The sequence below is a fragment of the Plecotus auritus genome, assembly GCF_963455305.1.
Source record: "Plecotus auritus genome assembly, chromosome: 2".
Lineage (NCBI taxonomy): Eukaryota > Metazoa > Chordata > Mammalia > Chiroptera > Vespertilionidae > Plecotus > Plecotus auritus.
The window spans coordinates 70,028,506-70,050,270 of NC_137771.1; the positions used below are offsets into that span (position 1 = coordinate 70,028,506).

Below are 21,765 nucleotides of genomic sequence, written 5' to 3' on the forward strand. Positions count from 1 at the left end.
ATGAATTTATTAGTACTTTCCAATCTTTTGCCATTTAAAGTGATAACTTGATTAATTATAAGTATATTTATTTAAACATGTATGTTTCATTAAGTAAACATCCTATATCAAAGCATATGGGCATTTATCCTATCTAATGAGGGCTAGACATTGATATCCTTTAGTAGGCACTTTGCATGTTTAAGACTTGGATGAATGAAATCAAAAAGAATACACACCAAAAACAAGCCATAACGTATATCCACATTCTCTACTTTATTTCAAGGAGAACTATTTATCTTTAAATAGTGAGCCAAAGCCTCTCAAAACATGACCAAGAAATTTACCAGATGTAGAAAATATTGACTCAATCTCACTGGCAAGTCTTTCCATGATTTTTGTAATAAAAGGACTATTATCACTTTGAGCAGTATCAATCACATTTCTCAAATGATTGATCTCTGCATTCATATCTTCTGATTTCTTTTTAAATCCTTCTTTAAGCAAATCTTCTTGAACCTAAAAAAAGGTGAGGAGAGAAGTAAAATGTTTTAAATTCATATTTTTCAAAAATTACATTTTATATTTAAGAATGTTTTCCTTCTACTCTTAAAATTGTTCTCTCTTACACAATCAAAGATAATTTTGCAACATGAAATAATCCTGACTTGGACCTAAACACAGAAAGAAAGCATAATTTACAGTCTCACAAATATTCTCATACCTATTGGGTTTTGCTAGAATACTAAGCCTGGCCTGAGGACAAATGTACTGTGTGCCAGTCATAATACCAGTTGAGAAGTAACCTTAATCTGCTCCCACTAATTCTCAGTCCCACTTGGAATAATATGGCCAACCAAAATGCAGAAAAACATGGGAAATTATACATGTTCTAGAACTCTATTATAAACACGTACAGATAGCCAATTAGGAATTCTTCCGTTGCCATATGATAACTTGGGTAGACTCTCCATACCTGGGAACAACGCAGCAGGTTTGAAGCTGTCACATCCTTGATTTTTTAATCTGGGCATTTATGATAGCTTATTGTCAGCATAGATCTACCTTAGAGTCTTTGGGTGGTAGTAGGGTTCCTGATAATAGGCAATGATATTGGTAAAGCAAACCAGTTGGTGGTAATAATAAATACATGTATTTCTAATACCTATTTATTCAGGCCAAATAAGATCATTTTTAAATAGCCTAAAATACCACCTCAAACCCTATTTATATTCCACAAGTATTCAGAGATAAGATGCTTGTCCTGACCACTCCAGAGTCTATGCACAGAGATTTCAAAGATATTTTTTACAAAGAAAAGGAACAAGGGGAAGATTCAAGGCTTTAGCAAATCTCAAGTAGTAAATGGCAATGGTGTTGCCTCCATGGTCTTGCTGTAACCTTCTCCATCCCACCTGAGGTACCAGGACAATGACCACGGAGCACTACTGAGGCCACGGCAGGACTTACCTTCAATTTATGCTCCAACATCATATTCTGCTCTCTTAGTATATTCTCTCTTTCCCTCTCCAGCTTCTCCTTCAGTTGCAATATATTTTCCTCAAGACTCCTCTTCTGTGCCTCCATCTGCTGCTGCTGCTCCTGAAGTTTCTGTCTCATCAGCTCCTGTTCCTTCTCAGCTGCCTCCTTCTTGGCCCGCTCCGCTGCCCCAGGGAGGTTTGAGAGAGGGAGGAAAATTAAGTGAGGACTAATCTCTACCCTCCTGAGCTCTGAGAACAAACCAAACTGGAAGGGGAGGTGGAAGACTCTGAATTGCTCCCTTGTCCACACCATCAAGAGCACATTTCAGAGTGTGATGGGAAAGGCCCTGGCTGGCTGAGGTGCCCTGGTGTTTTCAGAGTTAGAGAGTATGTACCACAGAAGGACAGAAAGCTCCTTGTTTCAGGAGGTTTTGTTCTCACAGCTGTCAAAGTACACTGCAGGTACCTGCCACCCATTGTGAGCCCAGCCCTGCCCCTTACCTGCCATGACCTTCATCTCATCTGTGAGGGCTTTGTCTGCCTGCAGGATGGAATTCTCTATTGCTGCCTGCGACTGCAGGAACCTATAGAGAACCTCATTTGCCTGAGGAGACAAGAAGAAACAATGAACTGGGAAGAATAGTGCTGCAAAACGAAGTATCTCCATGTAACTTTTCCTTCCTGATTAAAACTGCATCATGTCTCCACACAGTTTCCAAACTCCTTAGAGCAACAGGGGCTCTTCATACACCCTGCAGTCTCTCTCCCAGTGTTACTTTCTACACTTCGCTCTGCATTCTAGACAGTGAGAACCACGTTCAGTTCTACAAACCCACTATCTCTGTTGCTTTTGTATATTTGCTTTCCAGGGAGAAATGTTATCTCCAATTAGTGCTCCTGCTCTCCTTTGCCACTTGCTGACTGTAACTCTAGGCAAGTCATTTTAACCCATCTCTGCCTCTCAGTTCACTTGTGTAAAATGTTGAAAAAAAGTATAGATGCTTCCTAATGCTATATAAAGGATAAAATTAAAATTCTAGAGAAAGAGCTCAATATTATGTCTTAACAGTCAAAGTTCAGTAAATATTAATTGCATTGTTATTTAATGTTACTACTTGTACCATCTCATACATAACCAATTATCTCAGGTTCATAAGTATGATAACCCTGTGTGCAACTGTCTACATGTTTGACTTCCTTTTCTCTTTTGATCAGCCTTAAGTACAAAGGCTCTGATTTTAACCTGTAAATTGTCTGCCTTTGACACACTGAATATAATATTGTTAGAAGGAAATGATTATTACTCTTGTGTCTCTTATGGATTTCAGAAATCTATATTCATTTTTGAGAATGGGCATTTTGATTCTCTATAGAAAGAAAGACAAAATAATGGGCCTTCAATGCTAAAAGAGTCATGATATCCCCATGATATTACCCACAACTGATGCTGTGACCGATTTCCAGGAGACCCTCTTGACTTTAATCTGTAGGATCCCTATGCTCCCCTTATTCCTCACCTTCACTCCTTTCCTGGGCACTTGCCAGTAGTCCTGTTCAATCCTTTCCTTTGTTTCCATGTAGAGCTTGAGACCACCAGGAACAGAGAAAATGCCTGCTGAAATATCTTCCATTAGAGACTTGGAAAGCTGCTCGAGTTTATCCTGACAGTATTTAACAGATGCCTCTTCATTCTGTAGCAAGAACTTATCCTGCTTATCCTTTATGATTTCCTGCAAGGGATGTATAGAGGGCTGTCACCAGGAGAAAGGAACAGAGGAGAAAAAATTCCAAAGAATCTGGTGGAAGGAAGTCTAGCTGTGGTCCTCATGAAAAAAGCATTCTGTTGGAGAAGGACATGGAATAAAACAGGAATTACAAGGCTTCCTTTACTCACAACCCTGAAAAGTCCATGTGAGGCAGGGGAAAGCTTCTAACCCCCTTGGGCCTCAGGTTCTCATCAAAAATGTTGGTGTTGAATTCCCTTATCTCTATGGCTGCCTGCAGCTGTAACTTTTGTTAATTCCATCTTCAATGACACAATGATACAACAAGGAGCCATAGGAGTTGAAAAGAGCCTGGTATGAGGGTCTGTTAAGAGACATTTTGTTCCTGAGAGTGGGAGAGTCCCTCAAGAAAGTGACTAGCCGAGGAATGACTGCTGGGTGTTCAGGGAAGGCTTGAATTCAAAATAAATATTCAGTTCAGAAATACATCTATACTGATTATCAGAGACTTGAGAAATGTTTACATAAAGTACCTGAGGTTTGGTGGGGAGAGGAAAAGAAAATGCAGTCTTTTGAAACTCTATCCTTCATAAGAATCCAGACTACTCGATCCATGAGTGAGGGAGGAGGTCTGGGGTCAGAAAAGTTCTTCCAGGCTTAATTTACAATGTAAAGGTCACAAATGGTAAATAAATACTAAGAGAAAGTACCACAAGATTCTTCTGGAACTCCTGGTTGTCATCCTTGAAGGAGTTCTCCATGAAGATTGCAATGGCTTCCTTCTCACAGGCTGTATGCAGGTCCAGAAGCTCCTGCAGGGAGTGTGTGGGGAAGTTCACTCTCTGGGCCATCTGCTCGCTGTAGTGGTCGGCTGCCTTCTGAATGGCCCTGGAGTTCTCAATTTGGGCTAGAGTTGTCATTGCATTCTCCAAACAAGGCACTGATCCATTGTTGATGGCATCCACATAAGTCACCACCAGAGACCTTAGACCTAATAAGCCAGGAAATTTAAGGGATTAATATCAATTTATCACTTAACAGGATCCATTTATGTGAAACTACATTTCTAAATCTCTCTTTCTGACTTTCTGTCTCTTTCTCTCTCACACAAACACACATATATGCACACATACACACACACACACATGCATACATATACACACAAACACACCAATTCCTTCTACTATTATTGGAGTACACAGTTAGATATTAATAAGAGACCAGGGAGCTAATGGAATCAGAATCTGATAAAGCATGACTAAGTAGGAAAAAACAGCCTTACAGTTACTCTGTGGAGTCCACCCAACTAACCAGGAGGGGAGAAAAATGGCACAGAGGTAAAATTTCTATACTAAGTACCTGTGAGGTAGAAGCCAAATAACCAAGCGGAACTAAGAAGAAAGTGCAAAAAGAGCCAAAATGCGGACCATAAGTGGGGGAGGGCACAAACCTGGGAAAAGATTGCATAGGGGAAGGCACACGCCCTGAAGAAGACATGAAACAGATTGGATAGTTTTAAAGACAGCCTGCTCTTTCCCAAACCCAAATATATATGGGGAAGCTTAACAAATACCTCAGGGCAGCAGCTGCCCTCTAGCCTGCCAGCTCTCTGTCTGCCTGAGAGTGTACTTTGCTTTTCACTTTAATAAACCTTGCCATTATTGCATAAAACTCCTCCTACATCAGGGTCCCTGAAATTCCTTTCACACAATACCACAGAAGAACATATTTCCTCCAGTAACACTATTGTCCCATTGACTCTTAATTTTTATGTTTCTTTATACCATAAGGCTAAAATAATTCAATATACTCCTTTATCTAACATACTAAAGGGTATCTGGAAAACATAATTTCCCATTGAAAATCTTAGAAGCAAATTGTAGACAGATGAGGCAGGGTAAATGTGATCCTATTTTTTTCTGAATTCTGAAGATTCCCATAAATTTTCAGAGCTTTATGGGCTAATGTGCATTATTAAATTGCTGTAAATGCCCAAAATATCTTATGTATTCTTCTTGCAACTCTCATCTTATCTAATAAAGAGGGAATATTCAAATTGACCATCACACCGTAACGGTCAAGATGGCTGCTCCCACAATGGAGGCAGGGATTCAGTAACACAAGATGGCTGTGCCCACAGTGGAGGCCAAGTTCCTATAATGAGCCTTAACGAGCAGGGACCTGAGGCTACATGGGGCTGGGCTGGGGCAGAGGACCTGAGGCTGCACCACCTGCCTGGTGGGGCTTGACAGGGGACCTCAGACCGTACCCCACACCTGGCAGGGCTTGATGGGGACCTCAAGGTATGCCCCTGCCCTGGCCCAGGGCAGGGGACCTCAGGCCGTGCACCCCACCCCAGGCTGGGGGACCTGAGGCTGAGCCCCCCACCCGGCAGGACTTGACGGGGGACCTAAGGCTATGCCTCCCACCCAGCAGGGCTTGGTGGGGGCCCTGAGGCTGCACCCCCCACCTGGCAGGGCTTGACGGGTCTGGATCTTGCCCAATGGGGGTGGGGCCAGCCGGGTCTGAGGCACACACAGTTGTGCGGGGACTTGACTCTGGATCCTGCAGCACACCCCAGACTCTGACAAGAGGAAGATTTTCATATACATTTTACTAATTTTCTTTCATCCCTGAAACTTCTATTATAAAGGGCAAATAGCAATATTAAAATATTTCCTCTAATTAATTCCCTTTTAATGTGCACAAATTTTGTGCACCAGGCCACTAGTACATTATAAAGAACTTCAACTGAGAAAACAGTATATTCTGTTTTTTATCCCCAGTTAGTGATTCATTAAGATTAAAAGATTTTTATATGTATGGATACTGCAGATTTTGCTGATAAAGGTTGTAATTTTGGAGACAAATTTGTAAACACCCAAAAGTATGATAAGTACACAATTGTCATCATGGAGTATGAACATCTATGACTCATAATTCCATATAGAATCAAAAAGAAATCCTAGAGAACACATCCTATAATATATTAAAAAAATATGAGGCCCCACAAAATGTGAAATGGAGACTCACGTTTCCCAGTGATCATGATTCCCTCTCTGAGGGTCTTGGTCCTTGCCTGGGTGAAGATGTAAGAACAGAAATTCTTTGTTTCTTCCTTGAAGTTAGGATCCAGTTGGTTGTCTGCAATCTTCTCAATATTGGCTAGGAGTTTTTTGTCATTTGTTGGCCGGTCAAAGACAAAGCACTTGCGCCTTGGAAAGAAATGCCGGATGCACTCTCTTGGGAGATTAGATATTTGAGCTTTGTGACTCATGCCTGAAAGATTAAAACAAACAAAAACAAAACAGGTATTACCGTAGTAGCAGACTTAGGACAAGGGATCTAAAGATTTTTATGACAGGGATTTTTGTATCTTTGAGGCATTCTCTCTGTATAACTTGTTTATAACTTCTTTAGCATGGACATCCAAATGATTCTTTAACATCAAATATACCATTACACAACTCTGGGGAAAATTTTTTGAAGACATCAACATGGTTAAAAAACAACAACAATGACCTGTTGTTGCTATCAGACCTAAAAATGGAAGAGTATTGTGTATATTGTCTATATCGCTTACAGAATGAATAACAGAAACATGAGTCAAACATATGTTTTTGGTCTATTTGATCCCATGAGGAAATGAAGCTGTGGATCAAAATGAAGAGCCCAAACAATAATTAATGAAGCAATGTTAGAAATAACACCAGATTATTTAAGGAAAACAGTTTAGATGCTAAAAATGAAGTGTACAGCATTAGCTTTTAAAAAAATAAAATCCTCTGAAGAGTGAAGAGTAAATGTAGCTAAAACATAATTTTAAGATACCACCAATAGTCTCTAAATTCTTTAAGGTAAAGAACTATATTTCATCTTATAGCTTTGCTGTGTAGCCTATTTCTCATTGTTTTGAGAAACCATAAATAGAAACATGAAATCAAGAGTGTATAAGTCAGAAGTGATATTTCTTTCAAGGTTTCATCAGATACCTACATGCCCAGGTAAATAGAACCCATTCATATATTTTTATTATTTTGAAATTATAGCATGGGTAAATATGTGGAAATGGAAAAAAGCTATGATACGGAAAGAAAGATTTACCATAATTAAAATTTCTATAATGCCCAAAGGAATCTATGGATTCAACACAATCCCTCTCAAAATACCAATAGTGTTTTTCACATCACTACAATAAATAATCCAAAAATGTATATGAAGCCATAAAAGACCCTGAATAGCCACAGAAATACTGAGAAAGAAGGGCAAAGTGGGAGGTATCATGCTACTTGATCTCAAACCATAATACAATGCTATGGTAATCAAAACAGCATAGTGCTGGAATAAAAACAGACATATAGATCAATGGGACACGGCAGAGTCCAGAAATAAACCCACACAAATATGATCAATTAATAGATGACAAAGGAGGCAAAACAACATACAATGGGGTAAAGACAGTTTATTCAATACATGGTGTGGGGAAAATTGGACAAATACACACACAAAAATGAAAGTACATGACCTTACACCATATACAAGAATAAGCTCAAAATGGATTAAAGGCTTAAATGTAAGTCTCAAAATTATAAAACTACTATAAGAAAACAAAGGAAGTAAAATCTCAGATATTTTTCTTAGCAATGTATTTCTTTTCATATCTTTCCTCTGGTAAGGGAAACAAAATAACTAAACAAATGGGACTACAGCAAGCTAAATAGTTTTTGCACAGCAAAGGAAGCCATAAACAAACAAACAACCACCTGAATGGGAGAATATATTCTCCAATGACACATCTAATAAGGAGTTAATATCCAAAATTTATAAAGAACTTATACTATTCACCATAGGAACAAACAATCTGATTTAAAAGTGAGCTGAGGACCTGAATAAAAACTTCTCCAAAGAGGACATACCGTAGCCAATATAGGTATGAAAAGATGTTCAACATTGCTAATCATCAGAGAAATGCAAGTTAAAACCACAATGAGATATCACCTCATGCTGTTCTGAATGGCTCTCGTCAATAAATCAACAAAGAATACCTGTTGGCACTATTGGTGGGTATGCATATTTGTACAGTTACTATGGAAAAGAGAATGGAGGTTTCTCAAAAGAATTAAAAATAGAACTACCTTATGGCCCAGTGACTTTACTCCTGGTTATATATCTGAAGAAATCTAAAACACTAATTCAAAAAGAAAATATGACTCCTATATTCATTGCAGCATTATTTACAATAGCCAAGATATGGAAGTAACCTAAGTGCCCAAGAACAGACAAGTAGATAAAGAATAGGTAGTACATACAGTATACACAATGGAATACTACTCTATCATAAAAAGAATGAAATTGTATGCTCAGTGAAATAAGTTAGAGAAAGAAAAATATCATATGATTTCACTTATATGTGGATTCTAAAGAACAAAATAACCAAACAAAATTGAAATAGACTAATAGATACAGAGCAAAAATAGATACTGATGCCTGCATAAAGAGAGGAGCACAGGAGGGGGGAATGGGGGCAGTTGGGGGCGACCAGGCTGGCAGGGGAGCAGTTAGGCATCAATCAGGCTGGCAGGGGAGTGGTTAGTGGGTGATCAGGCTGGTAGGCAGAAGCAGTTAGGCACAATCAGGCAGGCAGGCAGGCAAGTGGTTGGGAGCCAGCAGTCCCAGTTTGTGAGATGGATGTCCAACTGCCAGTTTAGGCCCGATCCCACAGAGGGGTCTCAGATAGAAGAGGGTGCAGGCTGGGCTGAGGGACACCCCCTGCCCCTGGTACACAAATTCTGTGCACTGGGCCTCTAGTAGTTAATAAAATTGTAATAACTATGCATTGTGCCAGGTGGGTACTTGAAATACAGCGGGGATCTAGTTGTAAATTATGTGTTATCTAACCACTATGCTATGTATATTTGAAAATAACACAAAATGATATTGAGTTTAAACTACAATTGAAAAAGAAAATTATTTTTAAAATAAAAAATCTATGATATATAAATTAAAATTATATTCTGATAATTATCAAAAATACACAAAAGGATAGATTGAAAAGACAAAATATACTTCTTCAGGATTATTAGAACATAAAGTCATTTTTATAGATTACATATGTATAAAGACATTAAAAAGTTATATGCCCATTTTAGATGAATTATATCTAATTACATGAAAGGTATTTTTAATTAGATAGGCTTTTCATTGTAATTTTATGCCTACCAAGTATCTGATCAGCTGTTTTCCTCAACACGGAAAAGCAGAAACTAAAGTAATAAATATAAGTGTCTGGTCTTTAGAAGGCTTTACCACCACTGTATTCAAAGTTACAATTGGATTCTAAATTACTATGTGTAAAGAACAAATTGGTTATGAAATTGGTTATGAATAGTTTTACGCTACTTTAGGCTCTACTTTTCTTAAGTAAACTTAAATTCCAGTCCATAAAGCTTTTCACCCCATTCCCAGCCACCATTTCTGCAGACTTCTAGTCTCAAGTGCAAATGCAACTCCAGACATGATGTTTAGTACCTCCCATCTGTATTGGACCATCCACTGCCCAGCCATGCTCTGTTACCTGGAATTAGCTTCAAGGCATTCTCCAGGTACTCATCTTCTGTGATAGGGTGGCCATTTAATTCCAGCTCCAGGGAGAAATCCCGTACAGTCCAGATAAAGTCTGGAAAGAAACTCACAAACTCTGCTGAATCTTCTACTCCATCTGGTGTGGGGGAGGACTTTGCCCTGACGAGTTCTGTCAGCTCTGTCACGTAACTAGGACCTGGCTAAGGAAAATAAACTTTCTACCCACAATTCCCACATTTCTCTCATTAAAAGAAAGAGTATTACAAACACTCTCTTTCACTCTGGTTCCCTTGGTCTACCAAAAGCAACTAAGTGAGAGGAAAGGAGAAACTGACTGCATCTCCATTCCCATAACCTCCATGACACATGGAGGTTGAGTTCCTGGAAGGATACTGCAGCTGCTCCAGGGCCTGGTGGTTGATGGTGCTCAGGCTGTTGTAGACGAAGCTGCTACACAGAAGCACGGCCAGGGCAAAGATCCACGAGTCATTCTTAGGGTCGCCCTGGAAGTACAGTAGGGCAAGACATTCAGGGTTTACCCTACAGAAATTCATTCAGACACTAAGTCTAACAGTCCTTCCTTTTATTTCAGGTAATGCACTCACAATGCAAACGAGTAAGTTTGAAGATGGGCATAAATATACATATTAACTTTAAGAATTACAAAGACATTTCTTGTGACTATGCTTCTTTCATATATAAAAGGATTTTGTCATCACAGGGTTTTCTTTTTAATGAATTGGATGAAATAAATAACATATAAAGAAATTTAGTGCAGCACCAGATGTGCTATTATGTTTAAATGAATGGTGTTAGCACATATTTATTCTACATATATTTGTTGGTCATGGACTATATAAAATATTCCATAGTTAAGGTAACTGGGGATGTATTCAAGAAATATTTATGGGAAGCTACTGAATATTTCTACTGTTGTTAAAATTAAAAAGCAGTTTAAAATGACAAATATTACTTTCATAATGACTATTTCAAAGCATAACAAACATCTATAGCAATGAATATTACAAGGATAATATTTATACAATGCTTACATTAATATAACATACATAAGCATTGAAAACTTTAGCTATAGTAGTAAATGAAGGGTGGAAGGGAAGACATCAACAAAAAAACTTGTATGCATATATGCACAAAATATGGACACTGACAACAGCGCGCCAAAGGCCTGCAGAGGGGATAGATGGTGGTCAATAGGAGGGGAAGAAGGAAAAAATATGTAATACTTTCAATAATAAATATAAATTTTAAGAAGTTTTAAAGTAAAATTTACAAGTCCATTATGGAAAACCAGAGCTCTGAAAGTTGGAAAATTTTATATAACATGAAATCTTCCTCAGCACCTTGATTGAAAATTAAAGATTTAGCAGAGTGTGAATTTGATTAAATGAAGGTAACCTGCAGGTGGGAAGATCCACAGAAGCAAAAGTAGATATGGCAGCATACAGAAGTCTTTTCAATAAAAGTAGAGTTATTTGATCTAACTGGAACATAGGGTAGGTCAAGAAGTTAAAGCTGGATAGTGAGCCTCATGCAACCAGATGAAAGACCTTAAAGGAGGGGTTAATTTGTGTGTATAAAATACAGCAGGTCTAAATAACGGCACAATAGAGAAACCAAGATGGCGGCATAGGTAAGCACCTAAACTGCTGCCTCGCACAACAATTTCAAAACTACAACTAAAAGACAGAACGGACACCATCCAGAACCACAGGGAAGCTGGCTGAGTGAAAATTCTACAACTAGAAGGAAAGAGAAAAGCTCACAGAGAATTGGAGGTACAGTAAAGGGTCTTTGTGCGCGCAGAGAGGAAGGGCGGCTGAGAACCTGGCTGACTTTCTCTGGCGGAAGGGGGAAGGAAGCCCCCGACCGCACTGAACCCCAGTTTTGACTGCACTGAACCCCAGTTCCAGGCGAGCCCCTGGGGACCCACGCTCTTACGGGGGGAGTCTGGACTCTCGGGCAGAGACTCGGGAGCCTGGGAAGGCGGAGGACTGAAAGCGCGCGCGTGCCAGTGTGCACAAAGGCTGCGGAGGTTGCCACAGGCTTTCCCTAGTGGAAGGGAGTTGGAGGTTCCTGACTGCACTGAACCCCGGTTCCAGGCGAGCCCCTGGGGACCCACACTCTTGTGGGGGGAGTCTGGACTCTCGGGCGGAGACTCAGGAGCCAGAGAAGGTGGAGGTCTGAAGGCGCACACGTGCGCGCAAGGGTAAGACAGGAAGCCAAGACTGAGACTCCACCCCATCCAAGCTGAGCACAGAGGCTATTGCAATTTGGCAAGTCTAATCCTATAAGTCTGTCTCCAGCACCGAACTTCTCCCAGCATAGACACAGCTGATCCTTACAGCCAACTGGCCTGGAGGTCAATTCTTCCCAGTGATACCAACAACAATCAAGACTTAATTACAACAAGGCTGTACACACAGTCCACAAAGGGGTGCACCAAGAGTGTCCACCTCAGGTTAACTGGGGAGGCAGACCCACTGGGCCATATTGGAAACCTAGCACACAAATCTACCTTACCAACTCAGGGAAGCAGTGAAAATGCGGCGTCAAAGAATCAGATCACAAACGAAAGAAATGGAGGAAAACAAACGACTGGATATAGAATTCAAAACCACGGTTATAAGGTTTTTTAAGAATATCCTAGAAAAGGCCGATAAATATAATGAGACCCTCGAAGATATGAAAAAGGACCAACTAGAAATTAAACATACACTGACTGAAATAAAAAATATTATACAGAGACCCAAAAACAGACAAGAGGAACACAAAAATCAAGTCAAAGAATTGAAATACAAAGAAGAAAAAACACTCAACCGAAAAAGCAAAAAGCAAAAAAAAAAAAAAATCCAAAAAGTTGAAGATAGTGTAAGAAGACTCTGGGACAACTTGAAGCGTACCAACATCAGAATTATGGGGGTGCCAGAAGAAGAGAGAGAGCAAGATACTGAAAACCTATTTGAAGAAATAATGACCGAAAACTTCCTGCACCTGGTGAAAGAAATAGACTTACAAGTCCAGGAAGCGCACAGAACCCCAAACAAAAGGAATCCAAAGAGGACCACACCAAGACACATCACAATTAAAATGCCAAGAGCAAAAGACAAAGAGAGAATATTAAAAGCAGCAAGAGAAAAACAGTTAGTTACCTACAAGGGAGCACCCATACGACTGTCAGCTGATTTCTCAACAGAAACTATGCAGGCCAGACGGGAGTGGCAAGAAATTTTCAATGTGATGAATAGCAAGAACCTACAACCAAGATTACTCTACCCAGCAAAGCTATCATTCAGAATTGAAGGGCAGATAAAGAGCTTTACAGATAAGAAAAAGCTAAAGGAGTTCATCACCACCAAACCAGTATTATATGAAATGCTGAAAGGTATTCTTAAAGAAGAGGAAGAAGAAAAAAGTAAAGATAAAAATTATGAACAACAAATACATATCTATCAACAAGTGAACCTAAAAATCAAGTGAATTAAAAACCTGAGGAACAGAATAATCTGGTGAATATAATAGAATCAGGGGCATAGAAAGGGAATGGACTGATAATTCTCAGGGGGAAAGGGGTATGGGGGGGTTCATGAAGTGACTGGACAAAAAGCATACACCTATGGATGAGGACAGTGGGGGGTAGGTAAGGGCAGAAGGTGGAGTGGGAACTGGGTGGAGGGGAGCTATGGGGGGAAAAAGGAGAAATCATTGTAATAATCTGAATAAAGATTTATTAAAAAAAATTTTAAAAAATAAAAAATAAATAACGGCACAATACAGAATTTTTGTTTTATTATAAACACTATCTAAAGTTGTTGCCCAGAGCAAAAGTGGAAAATACCTAGAAAATTTCAGAGTGAAATGCTGATTCGCTTATTTACATTCCAAAGCCCAATTTAAAAAATGACTATAATAAGAAGTGGCTCTTATTTCACACAATAGGTTATTTAGTCAGCATGATTGTTTGATACTAGAGGCCTGGTGCACAAAATTCATGCATGGTGCGGGGGTGGTGTCCCTCAGCCCAGCCTGCACCCTCTCCAATCTGGGACCCCTCGAGGGATGTCCGACTGCTCATTTAGGCCCTATCTCACCGGGATGGGGCCCACCAGGATCGGGCCTAAACGGGCAGTTGGACATCCCTCTCACAATCCAGGACTGCTGGCTCCCAACTGCTCGCCTGCCTGCCTTCCTGATTGCCCCAAACTGCTTCTGCCTGCCAGCCTGATCACTCCCTAACCACACCCCTGCCAGCCTGATTGATGCCTAACTGCTCCCCTGCCGGCCCGTTTGCCCCTAACTGCCCTCCCCTGCAGGCCTGGTCACCCCAAACTGCCCTCCCCTGTAGGTCTGGTCCCCCCCAACTGCTCTCCCTTGCAGGCCTGGGTCCCCCCCAACTGCCCTTCCCTGCAGGCCCAGTGACCCCCAACTTCCCTCCTCTGCTGGCCTGGTCACCCCTAACTGCCCTCCCCTGCAGGATTCATTGCCTCCAACTGCCCTCCCCTGCTGGCCTGATCGCCCACAACTACCCTCCCCTGCTGGCCATCTTGTGGTGGCCATCTTGTGTCCACATGGGGGCAGGATCTTTGACCACATGGGGGCAGCCATCTTGTGTGTTGGAGTGATGGTCAGTCTGCATATTACTCTTTTATTAGATAGGATAGAGGCCTGGTGCATGGGTGGGGGCCAGTTGGTTTGCCCTGAATGGTGTCCCGGATCAGGGCGGGGGTTCCTTTGGAGCATGGGGCGTCCTGGGCAAGGGGCCTGTGGTGGTTTGCAGGCCAGCCATGCCCTCCAGCAACCCAAGCGGAGGCCCTGATATCTGTGATTTATTTATCTTTTACATTTGAAACTTTGTAGCCTAGAGCGGAGCCACGCCTTCTGCTTGCTCCGTGGCTGCAGCCATTTCTGTTGGGATTTATTTATCTTCTATAATGAAACTTTATAGCCTTAAGCGGAGGCAAGGCAGGCCAGGGCTGCAGAAGCTTGGCTTCCTCCATCACCGGGGGCAACCCTAGCCTCCTGCTCTCTCCAGCTCTGTGGCTGCCACCATTTTTATTGGAATTTATTTATCTTCTATAATTGAAACTTTGTAGCCTGGAGTGGAGGCCTGGGCCAGCCAGGGTGTGCGGAAAGCTTGGCTTCCTCCATCACTGGGGAAACCCAAGCCTCCCTCCTGCTCTCTCCATGGACGCAGCCATCTTGATTGGGTTAATTTGCATACTTGCTCCTGATTGGCTGGTGGGCTTGGCTTGTGGGTGTAATAGAGTGATGGTTAATTTGCATATTACTCTTTTATATGATAGGCTACTTTACAATAAAGAGCTAATATGCTAATTAGGCTGGACAGCAAAATGACCTTTCAGAACAACCTGCCAGAATGACCAGAGGTTGGGGGGCGGGGCCAGTGAGCCTTCGCCTCCAGGCCAGACATGGTGGTCCTGGCGCCCCCCCTCCCCTTCCACAGAGACAGTGGGAGAGGCGGTGGTTTGGGCCAGTCTAGTCCTGGCGCCATGCCTTCCGCAGAGGTGGCCGCAGAGGAGCGGTCCTAAGCTGCAATTGGATATCCCCCAAGGGCTCTTGGGCTGCCAGAGGAATGTGTGACTGCCAGATTAGGCACCATGCCCCAGGGAGCAGGCCTAAGCTGGCAGGTGGACATCCTCCCTGAGGGTTCCTGCACTGGGAGAGTGTGCAAGTGGGACTGAGGGACCACCCGAGTGCATGTACCAGGACTCTAGTATAAAAATAATCACAGCCCTAACCAGTTTGGCTCAGTGGATAGAATGTCAGCCTGCAGACTCAAGGGTCCCAGGTTCAATTCCGGTCAAGGGCATGTACCTTGGTTGCGGGCACATACCCACTAGGGAGTGTGCAGGAGGAGGCAGATTGATGTTTCTCTCTCATCAATGTTTCTAACTCTCTATCCCTCTCCCTTCCTCTCTGTAAAAAATCAATAAAATATATTTTAAAAAAAATTAAAATAAAAACAAAATTTTGAGTCTTCTTTGGGTAGAAATAGAAAGTTGTAGAAATTTAGGTACTATTTCCAAATAAGTCTCAAACAAAAGCAGAAAAGGAGAAATCATTCATTTTACCCTTTAGTAGAAAAGTAAAATATCAAAGACCCATCTTAAAATGTTGTAGGATAACCACATGCTTTTATAGAGCTATCTCATTCAGAGGTGTCTCAGATCTTCCAGAATGCTTGGTGAGTGCTTGGTGAACTTCACCAGAGGACCAAAGACTCTTTGAGGACAGGGCTTTTACATGGGTCACTAGTATCTACAGTAGTAACTTAGAGACCTAGAAATATTGTGCTCATCAACTGTTTACTAAATTGAATCAAATTATTTATGAGTGCCTAGGAATAGAAAAAAAATTGCTCAATGTACCATGACACCTTAACTAGAATAAGAGTTAAACAACTGAGAATTTGCCTGATATATAGATGGATTTCTAGATTTCAAAAATAGATCAAGCAGTTAAGTTAAAGAGTTCATTATGAGAATATCCAGATTGAAACCATTTTGTCTTTGACTCCCTGCCTTACCTTTTCCACATCTCCCAGGCCCTCAGTGTCTAGAAGGACCAGAATGCAATCAGGCTTATAGGGGTGAGGCAGACACCACATCCAGATGCCCTTGGTTTGAGACTGCACTGTAGAGCCCAGAGGGAAACCTATAAAAGAAGGGGAGACCCAACCCACAGTGACAATAGACAATCAAGCAGCCAAGGGAATATAAAATCAGACTTTTTGGAATGGAAGTACCCCCAGAATATAAGATGGTGCTTTCTCTATTTTGTAAGAATGCTTTACTTTGTGTGTTATCTATTTGAAAGAGGAGATGAATGTTAACTGTGAAAATGATACCCAACAAGAGCTCAAAATGGAGGTGAAGTGCATCCATGAATCAGACATAATAAAGGTCACTGAATACCATATAAGAGCATTTTAAAGAATGGTTCAGTAAAGGCCAAATAGAAGTCGATAGAAGAAAGACGTCTAAAGAAAAAGAAATTCAGATAATATTTTTTCAAAGTGATAAAAATAAAAATGGCAAATGGTGTGGGAGAGGTTGTTAACAACAATGGGATGTGAACTCACAAAAATCTTTAAACATGATGATAGGTATGAAAATGTCTTTATACATTAATGGGAATATTCTATAGAGAGAGCAAAACATGTTAGGAGCAAGAGAGGAGGCACAATTTCAGGATCTCAGTGTTGGCACAGGTAAAAGGAGTCTATGCATTACTATGAGGGATTTTCCTTAACAGGAGTAAAACCTGAATATGGTAATAGAACATATTAAAGTAATAATTTAGTGGTAAGAATTAAACTTAGAAGTTTGTTTTGTTGAGAGGAGTGTAGTTCTCACTTCATGTAACCAGGGAAGAAAACTAATAAGCTGTGATATAGTTAGAGTAAAAACAATTGGCCTCAGCCTAAGATAATACTCATTAAGGTAGTAATTTATTAGTAAGTATTAGAATTAGTAGATTGGTTTATTGAAAGGAATTTCGCTCTTTCTTCATGTGACTAGTGAAAAAAAAGAAAAGAAACTCTGAAACAGCTAGAGTCAAAGAATTGTCCTCTGCCTGAGACACCACTCACCGTGATTCTGTCCTGCAAGCCGATTCATCAAGTAGGATTTGCCTGTTCGATACAGTCCTGCAATGGCCACGACCACCACTGGCTGAGAAATCTGGTCAAGAATCTCTAGAGCTTCCTGATTCACTGATAGATGCTCATTGCTGTTTTCCACCAGACAAATGGGGGCCATCATGTTGGGTGTAGATGCCATGGCAACCTGCAAACCTAGAAGAACATCCCAGTGGAAATAAGCTTACAATGTTATTCTCTGAAACAGAGTTGTGCAAAGCACCCATCACCTTAAGACAGTGTTCGTGTTCTACTTTGCTTCTGACACAGTAGCATAGGCCAAGACCTACAGTGAAAAATTCATCTATTTTTAATTCTATAATTACAGTGAATCTCTGCAAGGGCCAAAGTGTTCCCAATGCTGTGAGGACCTCAGATTGAATGTTATTGCTGGCACTAGGCAGCCACATCTTGTAATGCAGTCGAGTGGCTCTACCCTATGTCAGGGTCACCACTGAGAAGCAAATCCATCACCTAATGTGAACATCCTCTCCCCAAACTTAAGGTTTAACCAGCTGCTAAGAGGATGCTGAGGAAGGACCTGCCTTGGACCAGAGCAATCTGAAGACATAGCCAAGAAATTTTAAGGCACAGGTTTCATGCATTGCTGGAGGCTAATTCCATCAGGTCATAACTATGCAAGAAGTTCATCAGAAGGCTAATGGAATTTGGTGCTGAAGCAGGGCTGAAAATCTGCATATTACCTGCTGCTGAACAGCTGTATGCATTTCCCCTAACCTGATAATCCTTTACTGTTTACCAAACCTTACCTTTGATATGTATATCTGCTTTGCTATAGAGCAAAATGTGGGAATAAAAAGCTCTGGGTCTGGAGATTCAAGGACCTTAGTCACTAGAACTAAGTTTCCATCTGGCTTTCCCCAAAATGCCTTCCAAATTCATATTTCTTCTCTAGTCTCTTTGTTCATTTATGCACAGCCCTTCTCCAGATTCATGAACCCTAGCAGCTGCAGGGAAAGACAAGACTGCGATAATGCATCTCACTGTCTTATGGTCCTACTTGTTGAGAACAGATATAGAACTAGTGATGAGTATGACTAGTATTCACCACAATCTGAGGTTTTAGCTGGACAAGTTTGTTTCACATATGACAGACCAATAAAATGTAATATCTATGGCTCCATTTATGATACTGAAGGGACTGAAGTAGTTTGAGGTTCCAGAAGAGAAACAGCTTTTGATTTTTCTGCTATTTTAGAAGTCTTCAAAATCCTTTTGGCCACAAAGTTTAACAGTCATCCCTTGTTCCGAGAAACTGAGTCATGTGATATTTATTTTGTTTTTCAGAATGAAGTTTGCATCAAACTTTAAAAATAGACTTATGTTATAAGCCAATAAAAAGCATATATTAATAATACAGTCAATAAAGAATATCAAGAAGACCTCACAAATTCTGCATCCTCCATGTCCTGTTAAAAATATTCGTGTGAAAATATCAAGTGGGTGTGCATAATTCCTGGACATGTCTGACAAAGGACTTTGTTAGGTCAGAGAAAGTACTTCTTATATTCCAGGAAGTGCTGTGCTGGTCCTTCCTAATTTTCAGAACATACCAAGAATGAAGCTGAGCCGGGCAGTGTCCTAAGCAAGTTTGAGCCTGAGCAGTGAATTATAGCCGTGTCAGGGGACAGCATGCTCCTTTCCCAACTTTTATGGATGTGACTGGGAGCTGGGGGTGAGGCCACAATCATAAGGCAGCCCATCTCTGTCTGGTCCCCTTTCTTCCTTCCTTCCTTCCTTCCTTCCTTCCTTCCTTCCTTCCTTCCTTCCTTCCTTTCTTTCTCTTTTTCTTTCTCTCTTTCATTCTTTTTTTCTTCCTCTTGCTCTTTTTCCATTCAACAAATAAAGACAAACCAGAGCTCTCTGAGCCAAGTCTGCTCTTGAGAAAAAAATTAAATTAAAAAAATTTAAATTTAAAATTTTGTGTAAGCAGTGAATCTAATGTGGAATTAGAATAGGACCATAAATCCAACCTGGTGCACATTACAATGAGGAACACTGAGCTCATGCCTGAAGAAGCTGCCTCCATGCCCCATCCCATTAAACAGCCAGGAGAAGACCCTAATCTCTCATCTCTCCATGCACCCACATTCTCTGCTCCACTTGCTGCTGTCCTGGTTATGGGAAGTCCTACTAAGCTGTCACCTCACAACTACCACTGCCCCTAACGGGGAAGCTAAAGCCAGCAGCTGAGCCCTGCAGTCCAGGCTACCAGGCTACAGGTGTCCCTACCTCTCCAGTCCTCAGTCCATTCTGAATCAGAAAGTGAGAGGTTTAAGCCCAGGACCAAGATGCTGGCAAAAGAAAGTTGAATTCCCACTTCTATCTCACAGCTCCTCAGGTCAGTGTGTCCCAGAACAAGCTCCCAGGTCCTTCTCACTCCTCCTTGCTCCCTCTCCTCCTACCACTTTTCTGTTGCTAGTCTACAGAAGTTAAAAAAAGAAAAGAAAAAAAAAGCTGAGAAACTTTTTTTTTTTTTCATTCTTACAAAGGACTCAGCAAAACAACTGAACATAAAAAACAATAACTGATGTAATTTTTTGGTAGGGTCTAAACATTTGGAAACTGCAGAATGAAAACCCGGCTTAGACCTTATAGTTATTTTTAATAGTTGATTAAAATATGTGAGAATTAAATATTTCATCTAAATACCACTTTTAGAATCTTTGAAATGCTATATACAATAAAGAATGTTTTAATGTTTAAATTGTATGTTAAGGATCATCTTCCCTCTGTTTTTTCAGTGTCCCACAGACATCAGGGAAATGTGTGAGATGGGGAGGGGAAGATGGAGGAAGTGACTGCAACCAGCGCTTCTTAGGAAAGGACAGGTTTGGTTCCTCAGTCACAGAAAGGACTTCAGCCCCTTCAAGCAGGTGATGTAGGGTGCACCCCTCCGTCTCCCAGGCAGGGCTCTTTGTGCAGCCTGGGAGGGTGCCAAAGAGGGAGCAGGGCATCCCAGGAACAAGCTGTGCCCGCTGCCACCCTGCAGCAGCCTTCCATCCAAACAGAGGGGCTGAGCTGCCTCCAGCTTATAGCCCACAGGCCACCCCTCCTCTGCCCCCACCATCGGCCAGCTGCCTCCAAGGCTGACAGTGGGGAGCCTTTGCCTCCAGTGCCAGGTGTGCTGCGCTGGAGCACGCATTGTTATTGTTGATGTTACTTAATGAACATGTGCAGGAAATCCAAGTCTCTGAGCCAACTCACCTGTCTCCTAAGCTGCAGAAAGCGGATAAATTCTCCTCTCTCCGGTCCTCCGGAGTCTGGCTCCCCAGGGTGCTCACAGTTCTCTTTAGAAGCTGAAAATCAAGCTGGCTATTACAGTGAAACAGTTTTCAGGGTGGTTGAGAACCAAAACTGAAAGGACACATCCTTTTCTGGGAAGTTGTGCTGATGTTTCTTTCACCCCTCTCCCCTCCCCCTGAAGGAATGAGATGGGCCAGGTTGGGAGGACCTGCTTATCCCACACCCAGCTTGGAAATCCCAGGCTGGCACCTCCTCCTCATAGGGCTTGTGTTTCCTGATCCCACATGAACACAGAGCTGCAGGGATGAATGTGAGCCAGTAACAGCAGGCTGACAGGTCTGCAGCCTGTCTCTCAGAGGTACTTTTCAAAGGCAATAAGGTTATTCTTGTTGTTGTTGTTATTGTTTCAATTTTATGCTAATTCTGCCTTTTCATTTCTGGCTATTTGAAAAACACTTATTTTAAATTTATCCTGCTTCATTATCAATGGCTGTGTGCATAAAACTCTCCTTTTTTTCCAGTCAAGAGATAATCACCAGTATTTTGTAGCATATTCTCCCACTTACTGTTTTGTGTTGTTTTTCTTTGTGGAGGCTATATGGGGAATTGTAAGGGTCCTGAGTTTGTATTTTGAGTATTTCTTTCAGTGAAATAACATACTACTAAAAATACAAACTCAAAAGTGAACATACAAAATGAACAAATAAATCATAACCATTAACAAGTTTTTAAAAGTTGACAAGTGCCACAAATATTGTCTTTTTCTGGTTTTATCGTCTATTAAGCTTCATTCACCATATTTGCATTTTCATCTGAGTAATAATTCAGAAAAAAGATGTAATGTACAGGATTCCACTCTATTAGACTATTAAAAAAAACTGTGTAATCAAAGTATTTTTGTTATACCTGTTGTCTTCTGGATGGATATAGGTAGAAGTTGTTATTAGAACAACTTTGAGTGAGTTTCATTGCGTATTTTTCTGTGCCTAGAATATTCTGTGTTGGTTTCAAAGACATTTAAATGTTAATTCCACTTTCACCAATATGTTTGGTT

At 41.1% G+C, this 21,765-nt stretch overlaps 1 protein-coding gene across 2 annotated transcripts; it reads right to left on the reverse strand.

Annotated features, from left to right (window-relative positions):
* Window positions 1-232: 232 nt before the first annotated feature.
* Window positions 233-20,834, reverse strand: LOC308242854 (guanylate-binding protein 6-like; the record flags this gene model as incomplete). Of its 2 annotated transcripts, none has more annotated exons than XM_080657548.1 (11): window positions 233-498; window positions 1,450-1,643; window positions 1,962-2,064; window positions 2,978-3,190; window positions 3,895-4,175; window positions 6,218-6,463; window positions 9,759-9,955; window positions 10,160-10,269; window positions 16,332-16,459; window positions 17,397-17,600; window positions 20,673-20,834. In XM_080657548.1, the coding sequence occupies 10 exons, from the start codon at window positions 17,584-17,586 to the stop codon at window positions 271-273; spliced, it is 1,890 nt and encodes a 629-aa protein (XP_080513674.1). In that variant the 3' UTR covers window positions 233-270. The 2 variants fall into 2 exon arrangements, with proteins under 2 accessions (XP_080513674.1, XP_080513673.1); XM_080657547.1 differs by lacking the exon at window positions 20,673-20,834 and adding an exon at window positions 5,655-5,768 and having other exon boundaries at window positions 17,397-17,586.
* Between the last annotated feature and the right edge of the window lie 931 nt (window positions 20,835-21,765).